The sequence below is a fragment of the Arvicanthis niloticus genome, chromosome 8, assembly GCF_011762505.2.
Source record: "Arvicanthis niloticus isolate mArvNil1 chromosome 8, mArvNil1.pat.X, whole genome shotgun sequence".
NCBI classification, from domain to species: Eukaryota; Metazoa; Chordata; class Mammalia; order Rodentia; family Muridae; genus Arvicanthis; species Arvicanthis niloticus.
The window spans coordinates 85,505,673-85,527,763 of record NC_047665.1 but is presented as its reverse complement, the minus strand read 5'-3'; the positions used below and the strand labels follow the sequence as shown (position 1 = coordinate 85,527,763).

General features: G+C 42.4%; 1 protein-coding gene and 1 non-coding gene across 7 annotated transcripts in view; one reads left to right on the top strand and one right to left on the bottom strand.

Annotated features, from left to right (window-relative positions):
- Bbs9 (Bardet-Biedl syndrome 9) overlaps positions 1 to 22,091 on the top strand; it is a 369,513-nt gene that overhangs the window by 95,532 nt on the left and 251,890 nt on the right. For all 6 annotated transcript variants that reach the window (XM_076939717.1, XM_076939716.1, XM_034510258.2 and 3 more), the window contains 2 exons: positions 25 to 208; positions 851 to 980. In XM_076939717.1, coding sequence (XP_076795832.1) covers positions 25 to 208; positions 851 to 980 — 314 coding nt within the window. The remainder of the gene's footprint in view (positions 1 to 24; positions 209 to 850; positions 981 to 22,091) is intronic.
- Positions 16,630 to 16,771, bottom strand: LOC117714428 (small nucleolar RNA SNORA48). Its single transcript, XR_004607514.1, has one exon. It is a non-coding gene; the product is annotated as a small nucleolar RNA SNORA48 (small nucleolar RNA).

Below are 22,091 nucleotides of genomic sequence, written 5' to 3'. Positions count from 1 at the left end.
TCACTCTTGGCTTTTGCTTTTCAGGTGGACTGGACTCTGAATATTGGCGAGCAAGCCCTTGATATCTGTATCATGCCCTTTAACCAGTCTGCATCTTCTGTTTTTGTTCTCGGTGAGAGAAACTTCTTTTGCCTAAAGGATAATGGGCAGATTCGATTCATGAAGAAGCTCAACTATAACCCCAGTTGTTTTCTCCCATACTGCTCAGGTGGGTGCAGAGATTTCCTGTTATCCTTTCTGTATCACAAAACTATGCTTTATATGTGCTTGCAGACATCAGAAAAGCCTCACTCAGACACATATTTTGAAGATCTAGGAAAGCAGATTTTTACTGAACGTATACTGGAACCTTTAACTCTCACAGTTTGAGTAGACATTTGACATAAATTAGCACATGTGGCTTTGCCAGCCATTGGACTTTGTGTAAGATCACTTGTAGATTGGCTTCCAGCTCATTAATGCTTTCCATAATGTGACATTCAAGAATGCCACCATGAGAACATCGCTCTTTTTTAAGCAGAGCAGTGATGTCCAATAGAAGGGCTTACCATGAATGCCAGTCAGTCAATCATTAGTTTAGGTGCGTAATATGTTAATAAAATTCATACCTCATAGACGAAACGCACACACCTTGACTGATAATTGTACTTATTGTCTATAAAATGATTTGTTCATTTTTTTGCTCTTGGTTTCTTGAAATTGAAAGCTTATATCTTATCATCTAAATCCTTTATGTGTTAAAATCAAGATATTACAATTAGTGTGTGATAAACCTCCCATAAGAAGTCAGAATGCACCATTTTGAACGGCCTTTTTCTTTCTATCTTCTTTCTGTATCTTCAACCTGCAGTTTCTGAAGGTACGATAAATACTTTGATTGGAAACCACAACCACATGCTGCACATTTACCAGGATGTGACACTGAAGTGGGCCACACAGCTTCCCCATGTCCCTGTAGCCGTCAGAGTGGGCTGTTTGCAGTAAGTACTGCAGTTTAACTTTCATGAAAAGATTTTTGTTTTGTCTCATTTTTTAAGCCCTTGCTGGCTTTGAACTTACAATGTTTTTGCCTCAGCCACTGCACCTGGCTCTTATTAAATATCTTAGTCAAGGAATTCTGTAGAAGTTTTATGGTTTTGCTAAAGAGTTTCAAGTGATATTATAGTGTGACTGTTAGTCGTAGAAATATTTCTTTTTGGAAAAGTATATAAAAATTCCTTAATTAGCACCATTAATTCTTTTCAGTTAATATTTCTGAGAAGTTAACGCTTTAGAATTAAAGGTGAACACTGTTGAAGATAGCAGGGAGACACTTTTCCTGGTGGATTATTTTTTTCAAAGTGAAAGTGGCTGTCTCCCAGTGTTTGGTGGGTAAAGAGTGAGAACACCACACTTTCCCAGACTTCCTTCTGTCATGTGATGCAGAGTCGCTGGTGTCTGTGTGTTTAGACAGCTTGGAGTGTAGGATAACTTTGCACTTACAATGACAGAAAAATAAAATTAATATCAATATTAAAATCATGACATAGTTTGCCAGTGAGTAGTTTTCTGAGGTTGTGACTGTAAGAGTTGAAACCCTGAACTGTTCTTGAGCAGCACAGCCCATGTGTCAGGGACCGAGGAGCTCAGCAGGAGTCTAGAAACTTCTCTAAGGTTTCTGCCCTGCCTCGGAGCCCTCTAGTCCTGCCTGTTAGGATATTTACTGTGGATGTTTTCAGTGACCCTTCTAGCGTCTGGTGCGGATGAGTCCCTCCCCCAGTGAGGAGCTGGATGTTTACTGTTGGAGCTACTGTGGGGGCACTTACGGTTGCATGAATGGTTAAGCTGTAGCATTCACTTGCCAAAATGGAATTAAAAAATTATTTTATGTGGACGGGTGTTTTGCCTACATGTTTGTCTGCATCATGTGTGTGCCTGGTATCCACAGAGTCTAGGAAAGGGTGTTGGATTCCCGGGCACTTGAGTTACAGTTGGAGTTACAGTTGGTTGTTTACCACCATGTCAGCACTAAGGGTCAAATCCAGGTCCTCTGAGAAGCCAGTGCTCTTACCTGCTGAACCCTGCTCTCTGTGACCGTTTTGTTTATTACATTTGTTCAAGATATATGTCAACCCAAGACTGAGGCCTTAAAACAGTGCAGGGAATTGTAATAGGCCAGGCAGAAATGAAGATGTTCGTTCTAAAGAGCTGCTTTGCCTCTCAGACTGACGACCTGACTGTCCACACAAGGGACCCCCACAGATACGGGATCTTTCCCAGGAGTCTCCTACTGGGGGAAGAAGAAGCGCTGGGGGACCTGAGTCCAGGAAGAGATTTCACAGTTCTAAGATCTCTTCATCAGAGCTCCTTCTAGCATAAGAAGGAAGCTGGACAATTGTAGGTTAGTGGTGGGCAGGGCCAGCCTTGGCAGGAACTTCCTAGAGATTCAAATCCTTGGCCTTCTACTTAAAACTAAATCTCACTTCAGGCCCCTTGGGATCCTCTGCCTTTCTTCCCATGTGGCCACACTGAAACATCTCCCTTTTCTGCTTTCCATTATTAAAATTTCATTGTAATTTTATTAGAATTTTAAAAGTAATTTAGCATACCACACTTATGTTAAAATGTTACAGTACTGGTATAAAAGCAGCCATGTGTAGACAAATGGAACAGAATCCAAGACCCAAACGTGAATGCTTACAACTCCGTCTGCCTGGGAATTGAGGCCCACAAAGGAGACCTCATAAAGCTAAAAGCTCTGCGAGGCTAAAGGGAGAGTCAACGGAGTGAACCGGAAGCCCAGGGAACGGGCAGGCGCTCTGCCAGCTGTACTTCAGATAGAGGAGCAATACCAGAATACATAAAGAACTCAGAAAACAAATAGTCAAACAAACAAACAAACAAACAAAAAAAACCAAACCCATTTCAAATATGGGCCTGGGATCTGAACAGAGACTTCTCAAAGGAAGAATAAATATGGCTAAGACATTTCTGGGAAAAAGAAAGTCATTGTCCCTAGCGATCAGGGAGATGCAAATGAAATCAAGTTTGAGATCTCCTCGCACCCCAGTCAGAATGGCAAAGAGCAACAAACAAGGCGGGCCAGCGCTGGGGTGGGGGTGGGGGTGGGGGGTGGGATCGTGAGTCAGTGCAGACACTGGAGTTCACTGTGGAGAACAGTTTCAGCAAAAGAGGCCTCGAGCGAGCAGGGCGTTTGGGAGAGGTTGGAAGGAGGACGGGAAAGGGGAAATGATGCAATCATAATTTCAAAAAATGAAAACCTGAGGCAGTTATTGTTGAAGTTATAAGCACCGAAGTAACTTCTGCTTTTTGTTACAGTTAGGATTGAACCTATTTGTTAGAAACTTTCTTGGATGAGTGTGTTTATTTGTAAAGGGCTACACTGCTCCTTTAATATCTCTCTTTCAGTGACTAAGAAACACTGGATTCAGATCAAGCAGATGCAATTATCCTTAATAGCAGCATTTTGCTCAGTAACCAACAAGCATTAGTTCCTGCCCCTCCCACCCACTTGGCAGCCCTGGCTCTACCTTGTTCATTATGCTCTAATTCTAAGCCTGCACTTCCTTTTTGTATCTGACTAATTTATGGGGGTACCTAGTTGTTTCTCCTTCTCCCCTCTCCTCCCCTCTCCCCTCTCCTCCCCTCTCCCCTCTCCCCTCTCCCCTCTCCCCTCTCTCCCCTTCTCCCCTTCTCCCCTTCTCCCCTTCTCTCCCCTTCTCCCCTTCTCCCCTTCTCCCCTTCTCCCCTTCTCCCCTTCTCCCCTTCTCCCCTTCTCCCCTTCTCTCCTCTCCCTCTCCCCCTTTCTTTCTCGCTCCCTCTTTCCCCCCTCTGTGTGTGTGTGTGCGTGCGCTCCTGCACAAGTACACTTGCATACACATATGTGCTTTAATCTACAGGCAGTTACTGGTCATCTTGTATTGGTAACATCACTATTCCGTCACTGTCGAATGTCCCACGGTGCGGAAGCATTTGAAGTGAAGTTGGACAGGATGAACATCTCCAGGCTGTTGCCACAGCACCGTGCCTATGTAGAGTGAAAAATTATAAAGGCCATCTTATCAAATATGTGTAAATTTTTCGCCTTAGACCTTGGGCAGAAAAGCACCTGCCAGCAGGTTTGGGTCCATCTAATTAGTTACAGAGGAGGGGGGAGTTACAGTACAAAGGCCTGTTAAGAACATCCCAGAAACTGACTGGCCAAGGGAAGAACTACACCCTGCCCCATGGTACGGCCTACTAGTGTTCAAAAAAGGTAAAACAACCAATCCTGTGCACCCGCGCGAAAGTTCGATTTTTCCCTACCCCGCCCATATATAAGCGCTATGCCCCTGAGCCACGAGGTCAGTCCCTCTATCCCCTATGTGAGATATGGGGATATGGGCTGGCCCAGAGCTCTGATATAATAAACCACCTCATGTATTTTACAGCAAGACGGTCTCTCGTGTGTCCTTTGGGTGCGTGTTATCCTGAGACTTAAGTGGACCCCTTTCTGGGGAGTCCCGGACCTTTCACCTACAGTCATCTGCAGGCTGTAGCCACGGCACAGTGCCTACAGTCAGTGAGCTCACTCTTTTCCATGAAAACGGTTCCTAGAATCTGGCCTTTCTTTGAAGCTCTGTCCAGATAAGACTCTTACTCTAACTTTCGGCATCTATGTTTTACCCTGAGCTACTGTTGATGCTGTTGACAGAGTGTTTTCTATCTCTTTTCTAGATTTCCCAATTTCTTTTATATTAAATCTTAGAATAAGTCTTTACCATGGTTTCCTTCTGCACATTTCTTTTGCATTCATAATTTTGTTGGTGACAGAATTCTCCAACCATTCAGTATACCCTTTCTATATTTGCATATCATACAGAATAGTTATTCAGAAAGAAAGACATATGATATATGTTGAATAAATGGTTACAATTCATTTTGATTGGTTTTATGCAGAAAGGACAACTGTTAATCCCAAAGTTGGGAGGAGAAATACTAGTGGCTCAAATCATCATGGCCAAATTAATTAAAGCAAACCTTTTATTCGTGTGCATGGGCTGCTCCCCCCCACCCCCCACTCCTGCCAAGGCAGGGTTTGAGTGGTTAGCATTGGATGTGAGGGGTGTTGGATCTATGTGGCTGGGTTCATAAAGTCACACCATGTGACTGGTCTTCTATAAGTTAAGTATTTTAATCACAACCTTCTACCTATTAACACGCATGCCCATGGTAGCCTCGTTAGTTACCTTCTCATTTAGTCAGCCTTTTAGAAATGCAGCTCTCAGTCTTAAAGGAAATAGCCTCTGTTGGTAGAAGTGCTTGTGTGTCTTGGGTTCCTGATTCTCTAGCCTGTAATAGATATGGGGTGGGATGCAGTTGGAGGCTTGTGAACTGGAGTCGAGGCCTGAGGAAAGGTGTCTGATTTTTCTGGTGATGAAAGGTTTTACCTTCTTGGCCCTTTGGCTCTAGAGCAGTGGTTCTCAACCTTCCGAATGCTGTCAGCCTTTAATACAGTTCCTCATGTTGTGGTGACCCCAGCCATAAATGATTTCATTGCTACTCCATAACTGCAACTTTGCTACTGTTATGGATTGTAATGTAAATATCTGATATGCACGATAACTGATATGCAGCCCCTACAGTTGAAAACTACTGCTCTAGAGAGCATTTGCATCAGGTTGGTGAAGGGTTAATAGCCTACAAGCCTCAGGTGGACTGAGGAGCCCTGAACTGGAGAGGTTGCTTGACCAATGACACATGTGGAAGTGTCTGAGCAGGAGATCACACTAGGATCTACCAAAGGGGAACTGACATGCAGATGGACTCTTCCATTCCCCAGAGCTCCCCTTCTCTGTCCTATAGAGTTCCAAGTCCTCCACACCTCGGGCACACGGCCTTACTTCCCTGGAGAGCCATTGGCTCTCTTGTTCTGATTAGAGAGCACTTCTGCTTCTGGAGATGAGTGTATTTTGTCCTTTATGTCCACCTTACCTCCATCATTGCTGCTAACAATCGGCAGCTACTTTTGTCTTTCTTGGGAACTACATCTAAGCTGATAATCTTTCCTCTTGTGGTGGTTTGAATATGCTTGGCCCGCGGTGTGGCACTCTTAGGAGGTGTGGCCTCATAGGAATAGGGAGGGAGTGTGTCACTGTGGGTCTGGTCTTTAAGGCTCTCCTCCTAGCTACACGGGAGCCAGTCTTCTCCTAGTGGCCTTCAGATGTAGAACTCTCAGCTCCTTCTTCACTGAGCCTGCCTGGAAGCTGCCATGTTCCCACCTTGATGATGATGAACTGAACCTCTGAACTTGTAAACCAGCCCCAATTAAATGTTGTCCTAATAAGAGTTGTCTTGGTCATGGTGTCTGTTCAGAGTAGTAAAACCCTATCTAAGACAGAAGTTGGTACCAGGGATTGGGGTATTATTGTAATAGGCTTGAGCATGCTTTTGTTTGGAAGAATATAGATTTCGGGACTTTGGATTTGAAAAGCAGTGGAATTCTTTAAGTGGGGCTTAATGGACTATCGTAGTAGGAAAATGGAAGATTTTGTTGTTGAGAGTGTTTTGAACTGCTCAGACCTGGCTCAAGAGTTTCAATGGAGACGAATTTCAGTATGTGACCTAGAGATTATATTTGTGGTATTTTGGTAAAGAGTGTGGCTGCTTTTTGCCCTTGTTTGAAGAGTCTACCTGAGGCTATTGGCTTACTGTATAATTCTTTTTTATGTTTAGGTATGTGCCTTGAATCTCTGATCACTCCAAGACTTTTAACATGAAGGGGTATTGGAGTTTTTCAAAGGCTTTTTCAGTATCTAATGACATGATCATGAGATTTTTTTCAGTTTGTTTATACTGTGGATTATATTGATGGATTTTTGTATATTGAACCATGCCTGCATCCCTGGGATGAAGCCTACTTTATCATGGAGAGTGATGTTTTTGATGTGTTCTTGGATTCAGTTGCAAGCATTTTGTGGGGCGGTGAGCTGTGAGAGTCAGTGGGGTACCTAGTTGAGCTTGTTTTGAACCCCGGAGACCCTAAAGGGATGGTAGGAGTTTGGCAGTGCTCCTGGACCCCCTGGTTCCTCTCACTTAGCTTCAGCCCTCCACAGCCCCTCCCACAGAGAGGTCTATGGCCATCAGTCATGAGGAACAGTGCCTCAGGCTCTCCCACATGCAGATGAGGTATCTCCAAGCTCTCAGACCAAGCCAATAGGAGTCACCTGCTGCCAGACCCTGACTCACTCTAAAACTGTGTATAAGAATCCTATTTGGGAGAAGTAAAGGAGTGCGAGAATCATCCCGTTGTCTGAGAGTTTCTGGTGCAAGAGCTATAACACTACCACTTGGGAAGAGATCTGCTCTCCCGAAGCGCCTTCAGGACCCTTCCCGAGCTCCTTGCTAGCTTGACTTCTCACTGGCTCAGCCCTGACCAACTCAGCACAGAGCGACAGGTGCAGCGGAGGCAGTGGAGGGGGCAGAGGGGGCAGCGGAGGCAGCGGAGGGGGGCAGTGGAGGGCCGGATTGTGGAAAGCCTTCCGGCACTGGGACCCACAGTATTTTATCGAGGTTTTTTTTTTTTTTTGTTTTTTTGTTTTTTTGTTTTTTGGTTTTTTGAGACAGGGTTTCTCTATGTAGCCCTGGCTGTCCTGGAACTCACTCTGTAGACCAGGCTGGCCTCAAACTCAGAAATCCGCCTGCCTCTGCCTCCCAAGTGCTAGGATTAAAGGTGTGCGTCACCACTGCCCCGGCTTTTATTGAGTATTTTTGCATCAGTGTTCATAACTGAAATTGGTCTGAAGTTCTCTTTCTTTGTGAGTCTTTTGTGGTTTAGGTATCATAGTAACTGTGGCTTTATGAAATGAATTATGTAGTGTTCCTTCCATTTCTATTTTGTAGAATAGTTCGAGGAGTATTGGTATTAGCTCTTCTTCAAACATCTGGAAGAATTTTGCACTAAAACCATCTGACCCTGGCCTTTTGTTGGTTGGGAGACTTTTAATGACAGCTTCTATTTTCTTAGGAGTTATAACACTGTTTAGATAGTCTATCTGATTTTGATTTAACTTTGTTATATGATTTCTGTCTAGAAATGAATTCATTTCATTTAGATTTTTCAGTTTTGTGGAATACAGGCTTTGGAAATAAGACCTAATGATTTTTTGAATTTCCTCAGTTTCTGTTATTATGTCTCCCTTTTTATTTCTGATTTTGTTAATTTGGATACTGTCTCTCTGCCTTTAGTTTAACTAAGGGTTTAATCTATCTTGCCCATGTTCTCAAAGAACCAGCTCTTGATTTTGTTGATTCTTTGTATTGTTCTCTTTGTTTCTAATTGATTGATTACAGCCCTGAGTTTGACTATTTTCTGCCCCTTGGGCGTGTTTGCTTCCTTTAGTTTTAGAGTTTTCAGTTGTGCTGTTAAGTTGCTTGTATGAGATCTATTTTTTTTTTTTTTTTTTAATAAAGGTACTTAGTGCTATGAATTTTCCTCTTAGCACTGCTTTCATTGTATCCCGTAAGTTTGGGTATGTTGTGCCTTCATTTCTTCTATGATTTTGTTGAAGATGTTTTCTGGCCCTTTGAATTAGGAATCTTCACTCTCTTCTATACCTATTGTCTGTAGGTTTGGTCTTTTCATAGCGTGTCAAATTTCCAGGATCTTTTGAGTTAGGAACTTATTACATTTGTCATTTTCTTTGATTGATGTATCCATTTCTTCTATGCCTAAGATTCTCTCTTCCATCTCTTGTATTCTGTTGGTGATACTTGCATCTGTAATTCTCCAGGGTTGCCTCAGTTTGTGTTTATTGTTTCTGTTTCCATTTTCTTGGACCATTTTATTCTTTTTCTTTGCCTGTTGGATTGTGTTTTCCTTTATTTCTTTAAGGGGTTTATTTGTTTCCTCTTTAAGGGCTTCTACCTGTTTGATTGTGCTTTCATGTATTTGTTTAAGGGGTTTGTTTCCTCTAAAGAGGCCGTTATCATCTTCGTGAGATGGGATTTAAGGCCACAGTCTTACTCTTCAAGTGTCTTAGGCTATCTAGGGTTTATGGTAGTAAGAGAGCTGGGTTCTGATGGTTGCATATTTTATTGGCTTCTGTTGATATTGTGCTTGCCTTTCAATATCTGGTTGTCTCTAGCTGGCCTGGGTGTCATAGGTTGGAGCAGGCCTCCTGGGATGCAGGTGGAGCTGTGTGTGTTGGGTTAGAGACTGCCCCCTGAGAGGGTGGGGTGAGGTGTGCTGATCCATGACTGCTGCAGGTGAAGGTGAGGACCAGAAGGAAGATGGCACTCCAACAGGGTGGGGCAGAGCCCAGGGCTGCTATGCTTGCTGTGGTTTGAGCTGGTGGGGGTTTGGGGGAGATTAGGGTGGTGTGTGTTTCACCTGTGTGTGTGTTGGGTTAGAGCCAGCCTCTTGGTAGGCAGGTAGAGCTCTGGGGTGGGGCACAGTGTGCTGATCCAAGACTGTTGAAGGTTCTGACTGGAACTAAGATGAATTTACTTTTTTCTGTGTGCTCCTGTTTCCTAGAGAAGATGCCAACTGCTTATTGGAGAATATGAAAGAGAAAATAGTGGGTTTTTGTGAGGAGAAGGCTGATGTTGGATTTATTTGCTAATGTCTTTGCAGAAATTCTTACAACTTTGGATGGTTTAAGATTCTTTATTATTATTTCAATTACATTTATTTATTCATTCTCTTTGTACGTGTTTTGTATATGTATGCCTGCACGTGTGCACGCCCATGCCTTGGCTTGCACGTGAAGTCTCTTCTGTCCTTCCACCATGTGTATCATAGGGATTGAACACAGGTTGTGAGACTTGGCAGCAGGGCACTTGCTTAGCGGTCTTACTGTCCAAGATCAGTTTCTTTACTCTGTCAGTTCTTACATGGCCTTTATTTCAGAACTAACTTTGCTACGCATTTGAATTATTGACAAAATAAAAGATTATATATGTATTATATATACATACATTATAGTATGTGTATGTATATATACTCTATAGGCTGTCAGATGACTTAAAATTAGAATCAGTTGAGTATTTACTTGAAGGAAGAACTTGGGACGTGGTAATGTTTGCCATTGCTCTGTGCTGGCTGCCTTATGTCATTAGAGTCTTGCATTCAGTGTGACTGGATTGGAAGCTGAAAAAAAATGCTTGATATGTGTGTTGTAGCAGTTGATTGGTTCTCTACTTCAGGGTCATTGCTGCATTCTAACCTTCCAAAATGATAGGGTGTTTATTAAAATCACTGAGAGTGATATTCAAACATGAAGTATATCAATTTTGACTAATATTTTAATAATTATTTAAGTCCTCTTTATAATTTATACTTGGTGTCTCTGTGGAAATTATTTCTCATCTGGAAAAGTAGCTATTTAAATCTTGGTTAATTGACATCTATACTCCATGGAATCTGCTACCAGACAGACACTTTCTGAAATGGCAGCCTGTGCTCAGTGGTATGGCTGCTTCAATGCAGAGAGAAAATATGAATAACCATGCTCGTTAAAATAATGCTACTTTAAGGGTGCTGAGAGATCATTTAGTAGTTAAGGGTGTGTACTGTTCTTGCAGAAGACCCGAGTTTGGTTTCAGCTTCCATGTCAAGTGACTCACAGTTCCTGTCTAGCTCTAAGGGACCCAAAGCCTCTAGCTTTCATGGGCCCCTGTATAAATTTGCACATACTATACATAAAAACACATGCCTACATATGATTAAAAGTTAAAAAGAAACTTTAAAAGATAAGGGTATTTAAAATTTTCTAGTCTATGCGATTTTTGGATAATTTAGTAGTTAAAATGCAAAAGTTTTAAATAAAATGTTAAAAGTTTTCCTTTTTTTAATATGGTATCAACTTTCTTATTTCTAGTAATTTTTAATGACAAATTTCTCTCTTCTTGTTCCCCTTTGTCCTTACATTTTAAATGAATAGGTATAAAGCATATTGGTTAAAAATGGAAAAATTTCAAAAGATTTATTTTTCATTCACCTTCATGTGGGTATATCTATGTTTGTATTTGTGCACGTGCCCATGGATGCCAGACAGGACACTGGATGCCCTGGAGCTGGAGTTGCAGGCAGTTGTGAGCTGCCTAATGTGGGTGCGGGAGCTGAACTGAGTCCTCTGGAAGGGCAGCAAGTGTTCTTAACAGCTGAGCCGTCTCTCCAGCTCCCTATAGTAAAAGTAATTAATTAAAAATTTTTGTTTTGTTCTGTGCTTGGTTTTGAGATTATGTCTCAGCATATAACCTACTCTGGCTTAATCCCTATAGCCCAGGCTGGCCCTGAATTTGCAATAGTCCTCTTGTATCAAGTGCTGGATTGCAGATAAGATCCATTGTATCTGGTTAATGTTTTTGCTTTTGGAGTACAGGTTCTTGGTCTATAGTCCATGTTGTCTTTGAACTCACAGTCCTCTTGCCCCCATGTCCTCCCATGTGTTAGGATTATGTGTGACCATGGCTGGCTTAACGTTTTCATGGAAAGAAAATCATCCTGACTTGGCCTACATTCAGTTTATATTTCAAATTTTGCAATAACTTTGAATGTTTAGGAATATGAAAAGCTTGTGCTTGGTTTTTATAAACCTTTGTTGATGGAACAAGCAAATGTATTTGTTGAGGGCTAATCAAAACAACAACAACAACAACAACAACAACAACAACAACAACAACAAAACAAAGAACAAAAAAGTAACTATTTTTTCCAGGCCCCAGCCATTTCCAGATGTGAATACAGCATGGGGCCGTGCATGCATTAGCAATAGACATCCTATGAAAACACTATCCAGGTACCTACAGGGCAGACACATGAGAAGGTAAAGGATAATGGCGTTGAGAGTTAGGAGTGGAGTTAAGTCATCTCCTGGCCTTGCAGGCTCGCAGGCGTCCAGATGGTAGGCAGGGCTTTGTTCTTCTCTCCAGGCCATCTGCGGTTCTTCAGTAGGAATGACATCACCTGCACTACTGAGGACACAAATGTATCTAGCACCACGTAAAAGGCAACATTTAGAACTTTTTACATGGTTTCATGGAAATGAAATGACACAAATCAAAGTTACCACCCATTGTCATGTTTGGGTTCATGTGTGGCATTGTTATGTATGTTATTACTTTTCTACTCAAGAATTAATATATTACATTTATGTATTTATGTATTTATTTATATATTTATGTATTTACTTATCCATAGAACATGTTTGGGCATGTGTGCGGGCTGGTGCATGTGTTGAGGTCAGAGGACAACCTGTGGGACTCAGTTCTTTCCTTCACCATGTGGGCCCTGATACTGAGGTTTAAACTCAGGGCATCCAGCTGGTAGCAAGCACATTTACCCACCGAGCCAGCTCAGGCCCAAGAACTGCCTTAAGAGGAAGGTATTAGTTATATGTGACAACTTTAGCTCAGTACCTATACCATCTTTGTATTAAGAATGTGGTATGAAGTAGTGTAATATGAATCATAAATTATCTACTTGTACCTGACTAATGGCGCACCTCATAGATTTTTGATTCTGTTTTAGTTGCCTTTATAAAGTCAAATTTGTGTTTTCTGTAACAGAACTTAAACATGTGTTCATTTGTGTTGCAATGGTGACAGCTGACCACAGCGCCCCCTCGTGGTAGGCAGATGGTTTACCGCTGAACTGTGTCTCAGCTCTAGCTAGCAGTATAGCATTTTGATAGTAAATTCCTTCTTTTTAATCAACAAAATAAATTTGTATTGTTCATTTAAAAATCTTTTTTCTCTATTTTGTAATTAGTGTCTCAAAGTTAGTCCCTTAGTTAATAAAGAAATGCTTAGTTAATTTTGTTAGACTCAGAATGATTTTTGCCCAGGCTACTTTTATAGGCTAATAAATTTTAGAATGATCAAACAGTAGTTGTATGTTCCTATTAGGGAGGCTATTGTGCATGATTTTATTCAAATAAATAACTTTCTCCTAGTTTGTAACTATTTCATGAAGATTTATAGTAATATTCAAGATTATGTCACACTTAAATTTAGAAAATTTGGTTTAAATAAAAATCTTAATTTATCTCTTAAAAATTTGTGTGTGTGTGTGTGTGTGTGTGTGTGTGTGTGTGAGAGAGAGAGAGAGAGAGAGAGAGAGAGAGAGAGAGAGAGAGAGTGTGGGTGTGTATACATGTGGCTATGTGTAGGCCATGGCATGTGTTTTGTCAGGGGATAGTGTTCTGAGAGCTAGCTCTGCTTGTTGTCTCGTTGAGGCAGGGTCTCTCTTGATGCATAGTCATATCCCACGCCCTAATGTTACTGCACAGTCATATCCCACGCCCTAATGTTACTGCACAGTCATATCCCACGCCCTAATGTTACTGCACAGTCATATCCCACGCCCTAATGTTATTGCATAGTCATATCCCACGCCCTAATGTTACTGCACAGTCATATCCCACGCCCTAATGTTACTGCACAGTCATATCCCACGCCCTAATGTTATTGCATAGTCATATCCCACGCCCTAATGTCAGTACTTTCTGTGCCTGAAAGGAGTCCTGTGGTCTTAGTCTTTAGGGCCACTAATTTCAAGTCTTTGTGGGAGAACTACCATTTGCCCCGGAGGCTTCCAGGCAGCTGGCTGGTAGAATGGCTGTTTCTTCATGCAGCAGAGGCTTTCCTCTTACTTGTTTTTTTTATCATGCTTTATAGGGAATCGCTATTCAAGAATGTTGGCTGAGGGCTGGAGAGATGGCTCAGTGGTTAAGAGCACTGACTGCTCTTCCAGAGGTCCTGAGTTCAATTCCCAGCAACCACATGATGGCTCACAACCATCTGTAATGGGATCTGATGCCCTCTTCCGGTGCATCTGAAGAGAGCAATAGTGTACTCATATGCATAAAATAAATAAATCTTAAATAAATAAATAAATAAATAAATAAGTAAATAAATAAATAAATAAAATTAAAAAAAAACTTATTAAAAAAAAAAACCAAAACAAAAAACTAAGACCAGGTTTGGTGAGATGAATTAGTTGCTAGAGTCACTTTCTGCCAATCCTAACAGCCTGATCTTGATCCCCAGAACCCAGGTGGGAGAGAGGACTGACTCTGACCGCGGTGTGTGAACTGTGGTGCATGTGTGCTTGCATTCACATATGCTCACACACAAAATAAAAAAAAAAGCAAAAATTAATTTAAAAAACCAAGACTGTTAATGACCCAAATGTAGCAAACAACTGTTTGCTGTGTGTGTTTAAAAAAAAAAAAAAAAAAAAAAAAAAAAAAGAATGTTGGCTGAATGAACAGACAAATTAGTGTGGGTGTGGTCTGTAACTAAGACTCAGGATGGGGTCAAAGACATGCTGTTTCAGGTCCTGAACATTTTGTCCTTAGAAAATTCAAAGAGCCTTTAAACTGATTTTTAAAATGTTTTCGGACTAGAAAGTGGTCGTGTAGTACTTGGTCAAAATTGTGGCCCTCGATTTCATAGGAGTTTAATGTGTCAGTAAAGCTGTCTCTCTTGTGTGGATGATGGGACTTACTTTGTGGGACACTCATTGTGTTTTAGGTCTAACATTTTACAACTCTGTATTGTTCCAGCCATATCGATGAATATGCCACAGAAAATATACACTCAATAGTTAATAAAGGCCACAATTATCTGAATTTCATAGGTGAACAATTATTATTTACTACGACAGTGAGCATGCCTGTATTGTTGCTTTATTCTGTTTTTGTTTCAAAGAATTATATTTTATTGGTATTGACTTTGTCAGTAGTAATGTGTTCAATATTTTTATATAAAACATTTCTCATATTATTTTAACAAAAAATAAGTTTGGTGCCAGGCGGTGGTGGCACATGCCTTTAATTCTGGTACTTAGGCGGCAGAGGCAGGTGGATTTCTGAGTTCGAGGCCAGCCTGGTCTACAGAGTGAATTCCAGGACAGCCAGGACTACACAGAGAAACCCTGTCTCGAAAAACCAAAAAACAAAACAAAACAAACCAAAAAAGTAAGTTTGGTTAACTTCCTGTGAACTGTATTAAAATTTCTTTTATTTCCATATTTATTTACTGTTTTTTCTTTAACATTGTATAATTCTTGTGAGTTTCACATCATGTGCCCTTGTTCCACTCATTGCCCTGTCCCCTCATGTCTGCCCTTGGCTCTTGCAACCTCTCCCCCATAATAAAAAGTATACAAACAAAGAAAAGAAAGCATAGAAAATACCTCATTGTGGAAGCTGAAGTATGTCACAGTGTGTCCCACCCTACGTCCCTCTGACCACAAATCTGTACTTGCAAATGTGCCTTGCAATGACTTATTGATCTGGTTTGAGATCTCTGGCTTCTGTGACACCATCAGTATTGGATCCTGACTGGGCTTTCTCCCAGTTAGCCTGTTTTTGCACTGTATCATGGAGATCCTGGGGCTTTGGATCAGGAGGACAGGTCCTTTCATCTGCACCAACCATTTGCTGATGATACAGCTTTGGGTTTGGGCCAACTCAGAGTCCTGGATCTGGGCCTGGGTGGCAGCTGAGCTGGTCTGTGCACTGGCTGTCCCTTATCTACACCACCAGGGCACACTCTCCAGCACTGCTCTGGCGAGGCCACCTAATGTCACCATCATCAGGAGGCAGGGTCAGCTCTCCTGTTCTCATGCCCCGAGGCCAGCTTCCTCTCACCCACACCTTCAGGGCCAGCTCTGCTGTGCTGCTAAGGGGGAGGTACAGATCCCCCTCTTCTGAGCGCAGCCGCTAGTGAGGGGCGGGGATAGCTCTTCTGTACTTATGACTTGTGTGCAGCTTTTCTGACTTCCAGAAGTGGCGAGGGGCACGGGGCAAGGTGGAATCTCCCCTGCTCCCATGCTGCCCCACAGCAGTTGGTTCAGGTCTCCCAACACTCATGCCCATGAGGTTGGCTCATCCACACCCCTGCCACCGGGGCCAGCTCTAACGTGCTGCTTGGGCGAGGTGCAGGTCCCACTCTCCTGAGTGCTGCTGCCAGTGAGAGATGGAACCAGCTTTCCAGAGGCCCTCAGACAGTGAGGGGCAGGGCCAGTTAGGCACAGCCCCTGGACTTCCACATGGTCCCTTGCAGCTGCCCTGACCATGGATGCCCCATGTTCTCTCTTGGTAATATGGACCATGGACATCGACACCAACCCCTGCCACTGCATAGCCATGGACTCTGCCATGGCCTCAGCAGCAGCTCAGGCTGGAACTTCACCATGGCCCCAGGAGGTGGGGCTCATCACTCACAACAGGCTCCTTCCTTCCACCCTCGAGTCTCCAGTTCCGTCTCTTTTCACGGTGCTCAAGCTGCTCTGCTTCTCTTTCTCCCATCTGACCACCACATACTCACACAGTGTGGTGGCTCCTAATGCAGGCTGGCTACATGACTGGGGGGCCCTTGGGTGACATTCTCCAATCAGTGGTGTCTGTGACCCGCCTGTAGAGTGTGCTTGAGGGCATGTCTGTGGGTGGCATGGTAGTCTACAGATCTTTGTCTTCCTTCTCCTATGCTTTGCTACATGGTGGTAGGTGGTATCTGTGTGTCTATGGCCTACTCTTGCTGTGGGCATCTTTCCCAGCACACAGTGTGCATTATAGTGGATCACAGGTCTCCGATTTCCTCTTCCCATGCTGCGCTGCCGGGATTGGATTTGATTGATTTTTATGTGTCCTAGGCATAAAAGAGCTTTTGCCACCAAGCCAGGTGTCAAGCTCGGATGAACAAAGGACTGCCATCTGTTCTGCCCCTGGCTGACATAAGAACACCAACATGCATGAGATGTCTCTGCCCAGTGCCAGGGGCTTCTTTCCATATTTTATGTGAACATGTTTTGTGTTTTTATCAAGCTTCTATATATAGACTATGACTACTTGAAGTATGTACTTATCAGAAAGGTAAAAACAGGGATAGCAAAACCAGCTGATACCATGGTAACATATACTGTAACTGATGCTTTGTGGGGAAAACGTCAGGGTGTAACGATGCAACAGAGAAGATCAACAGACCCAGCCAAGATCTTACACTGGTTCTTTCTCTCCCTGTCCAGGGTGTATGTGTGTGTGTGTGTGTGCATGTCTGTATGTGTATATGTGGGTGTGTATATGTGTATGTATCTGTGGCTGTGTGTATGTGTGTACATGCGTTTGTGCATTTGTGTCTGTATGTGTATGTGTGAGTCACACCTAGTGTTTACAGGTAAAAGGACAGGTTGTAGGAGTTGGTTCTGTCCTACCATGTAGGTCCTGGGACTTAAACTCAGGTCATCAAGCATGGAGGCAAGTACCTTACCCCCTTGAGCCATTTTACCTGCCCTAGGGAAGAACTTTACTTCTCCCCCCCCTTCCCCCGTGAGACTCAATGGGAGTTGCACGGGATTCGAACTCGGGGAGCTTTACTTCTTATAAGAGAGGTTATAAACCAACACAGACCAGATATCTACCCAGTCACTTAACACTGTCAAACTTTATAATGAAAATATCCATCATTTCTATTTGAAATGTTGTTTGTTGGCATGATATAGTTTCACATGGGGATAAAAGTGTAGCTAGTGAAAGACGCATATGAACACTACATATCTTTTAGGTTGGATAACAATTGGTGTAGAATTTCACATTTCCTCATTAGCGCGAATAATACAGTGTTTTGTTTAGTCAATAACGAGGGCTTGTTTTCCAGACAGCTGCTCTGTGGAGGTTTCCAAGCCTTTCATGTGGTTTTAGGACTTGAACTCTGTGCCCTGCACATGCTGTACTACTGACTCACACCCTCATCTCCATACGCTTTTAGTTCTTCTGCCATTAATCAATAATCAATTCCCTTTATTTTTTTCTCTTCATTGTATACTCATTTTTCCAAATCAAGCTCAGCTTCTTAGTTATTTTTTCCTCCAAGGAGATCTGATCTGAATTAACTACTTGTATAATTTTCACTCATTGTTATAGTTTTTTTTTTTTTTTTTTTTTTTTTTTTTGTAAAATTAGGGTTTTATCTTATGTACATTGATGTTTTGCCTGCATGTATATGTCTGTGTAAGGGTGTTAGATCTCTTGGGCTGGAGTTACACAGTTATGAGCTGCCATGTGGGTACTGGGAATTGAACCTGGGTCCTCTGGAAGAGCAACCAGTGCTCTTAACCTCTGAGCCTTCTCTCCAGCCTCCACAGAGGTATTTTTATACTCCGTCATGTTCAGCACAGTTACATGGTTTGTGTGTGAGGGTGTCTAAGATACCTTTCTGCCTTAGAGAACGCCCTAGAACCTCTGACTTAACAGTAGAGAACCATAGCACTGTAAGCATTAGTTTAATAGCTACCTTCTGAGAAGCCGCGACAGAGAAGTAATTTAGCACATGTTACATTACAATGTTTCACTTTGATCTGACCAAATAGTTTCATTGATGCTTCACCTAGTTTAGATTTTCAAGTAGAATGCTTTTATTAGCCACAAGTAATTCCCTCCCTCCCTTCAGATGTACACACAAACGCCCATCATCAGCCTGTCTGTCCGTCTATCCTCCTTCAGCTACTCACTTGTGTTTATACGTACATATTTTTTCCTTTGGGAAAAGCCAAGGGGAGGGAAGAAGACTTGGTTGTGGATGATGTTGATTGCAGGCAGTCATTTTTAGCAGTCAGAATCTTCACTCAGGTTCTTAGCTGCTGGACGCCAGTGCTGTAGGTGGTAATCTCTAGTGTAAACCTTAGAGTGACATTATTGCTAAGTAAATCACACTCAGAGGCTTTTGTGCAGTCCCAGTCTTGCTGGTATAATAGAAAGCCCAAGCATGATAAATAAAATGAATTCATACCCATGAAGCCAAATTCGACTCTCTTTGGTCTTCATCTGTGTAAGCTGAGAGAGAGAGAGAGAGAGAGAGAGAGAGAGAGAGAGAGAGAGAGAGAGGAGAGAGGAGAGAGGAGAGAGAAGAGAGAGAAGAGAGAGAAGAGAGAGAAGAGAGAGAAGAGAGAAGAGAGAGAGATGGCCAAGGATGTTTATGGTAAAATTGACCTTGTCAGGTGTGATGGTACAGGCTGTTAATCCCAGAGGTGGGAACTAGAAACAGAAAGATGAAGCCAAATTGGCCTACATAATGAGACACTGCTTCAAAAACAAACAAAACAAAAATGAAACAGAGTAAAGTTTTTCAGTATAATAGATAACTTTTGCCTTTTCTGACTTTGTATTTCTTTGTTATTTATATATAACTTTTAGTATTTAATTCTAAATTGGAAAGAAGAAAATTCTGAAAACATCTCTGAAATTGACATCAGGAGTATACAGCCTATGTAGCTAAATGATTGATTAGTCAACAAGCCCTAGGCTGGGAAGGTGGAGGGACAGAGAAGGCAGAGAATGTGATCAAAGTACATTTATATATTTATGTGAAAACATGGGTTGTGAAATCACTGTGGAGAAGCCCCGAGTGTGACTCAATTGCTGCACTGAATTGTTAGCTTTGTATTAGTATAAAAGTGTTTAGAAAATGTAACTGTAACTGGGTGTGGTGGTGTACACTTGCAAACCCCAGCTCATAAGACAGAGTTAGGGGGATTACAGTTTTGAAACTCACCTGCTATGTGAGTCCTAGTAAGATTGGGCTCGGAGTAAGACCCTGTCTTAAAACTTTAAAAGAGGGACTGATATTTTGATTCATCACTGACTCTTGGTAGCAGTTTTCTCAGCAGTTTGTGGGTAGTTCTTCTGAGACCAGCGTTCCATGTTGTATGGATCAGATCACTGAGAGATACTTTGTGAACAGATTACATGCGTATCCGGATACCTAATCTAGTTTAAAATACTTATCTTCACAGACATTATTGCTTGTCATGCTCTCTTGTTTGATTTGTAATTTGGAAATTCTCACAGTTGCCTCATCACCACGTTGGGAGGCCAGGGAGCAGAGGGACTTTTAGTGAAACCGGACCTGTGACCCAAACTTGTCAGTTCTTGGAACTTGCCAGGGAAAACACTCTCAGGGGTCAGCACTTTCTTCTGTTATCTTGAGAGATTCTTCCCATTTTCCTCCTTCACTGACTAACCTCTGACATCCCAGGCCTGCATCTCTTCCCAGAAGAAGTGAATAAACACTCTTGGTATGTGAAGATTAAAGGCCTGTAGCCCCTGCAGGTGCCCTGAAGCAAATTCACTCAGAATTAATTTGGCACCTTTAATGGTGGTTTGTTTAGGCTCGGAAACCAAACAGACCTCAATAGTGTATGCTGACTCGTGGGCCTTAGGACAACAGAAGAAAGAAAGACTGAGAGCCAGTGACATTTACTCTTCAAAGGAAAGCTTTTGTCTCTCTGAGCCTGGTTATCTTCAAGAATCGTGGAATGAAAACGAAAATTTTAATGGAAATGCTGTTTCATGTCCGATACAGAAGAGGCCTTTACAGGAGTGACTGTTGACAAGAGAGGAAAAAGTCTGCTTTTCTGGGATGTAAGCCCTAGAGAACAGGCCAGAGGAGAACATGGAGAAATGAGAACCTCATGGCTGCAGGATGCTCTGTGGTAAATTACTGCAGCATTAGGTGGGTACTGGAGGGCACGCTCCTGGAAGTTAACCCCTTCCCTTACTCAGGGGACATCAGCTTTATTTGAGATTGAAAATCTTTTCAGTGAACTTCATTGTTCTGAAACCATGAAACTGTGTCACAGAACACACTGGAAGGGATGTGCCACAGGGAACAACCTAAGTTTTTTTATGATGAGAAGGTGTGATGGTTCAGCAGTGGCTAGCTTGACCTGCCGCATGTTCGCTCTGTAACAGTGCATGCAATTTGACAATCACAGGAGGATGGTTCTGGCACCAGAGTTGACAATCTGGAAGTAAGAGGGGATCAGAGGAAAGACAGGAAGAAGTGGATCTGTTTGTAGGCACTTCTCACTGTTTGCAGAATAAACAATAACATATATGCTATGCATGGCGGCTCACCGATACAGTGGCTCTGGGAGTTAGTTGACTATATTCTGTTTAGAAAAAGATGAAAACAAAATCAGTGTTTGCCAATAACTCTGAATTACGCTGATAAAATAGTATTTTAAGAATCAGGATGGTTGGAGATGTAATATACCTTAGTTGGCAGTTTGCTTGCCTAGAGTATGCCTGAAACCCCAGGCTTGATTCCCAGCATGGCATAAACTAGGCATCATGGTGCATACCTTGTAGTCCTTGCACTGGGGAGGTTAAGGCAAGAAGATCAGGAGTTCAAGTTCAGTTTCAGCTATGTAGAAAGCTCACAGCTAGCCTGGGCTATGCAGACCTTTTTTGTTGACAATTGTAGACTGAATTATTGACTTGAGAATAAATGGAAGAGGTGAAGGAGACTTATAGAAACCCCTTAGTTCAGTGATATTTGAGGCCAGGAATATTTAAAACAATGTTCTTAGTGTGGGGTTATCACAGTGCTTAAAGCAGAGGACTGTCACACTAACTCATGATCTCCGAGACCTCAAGCAGCGTGTTAACTTTCTCTGCACCTAAGTCCCTTCTCTCTGTGAATGAGTGTATGTCCACTATGTCCCTCATAGTGTTGTTATGGGGATGAGAGGTAACATAACCCCTCGGGAGAGTGCCAGGCACCTCGCATTACACACGGCTGCTGTGGCTGGTACTTTGCTACATATGCCAATTGGCTTGCTTTTGGTGAGTGTTTTCCTTTGAGAGTTTATAACTAACTCTAAGCAATAGGATTAAATCCCTTAAAGAAAGACAGCTGTCTCTAGATGCCTCTCTCATTGAGAAGATTGGGTCCAAGTCAGAAAGCTAGACAGACTCAAGTGTTCCCTCATAAAAGTGACATAACAAGTCACACCAAGACAGCCGTTAGTGACTACGTGTTCTGGCTCCCTCCCTTCATTTACAGGGCGGCATCAAGTTTGAACAGATTATGTGAGGGGGGTCTGATTCAGCTAGTTGTGACTCCTCTGCTCAAGGACTTGAACTGTAGTCCACACAGAGGTTGAGATGGACGGGAACCATTACTCAGTGCAGTAAGAAGGAACAACTTAAACCTTTCTCCTTCCACCCCTGGAGTCTAGACACAGCTACAGTCTTTTATTGTTACTGATGCTGTTGTTCATGTAGAGAAGATTTGGAAGGCAGCTGCCTGGCATTGCCAAATAT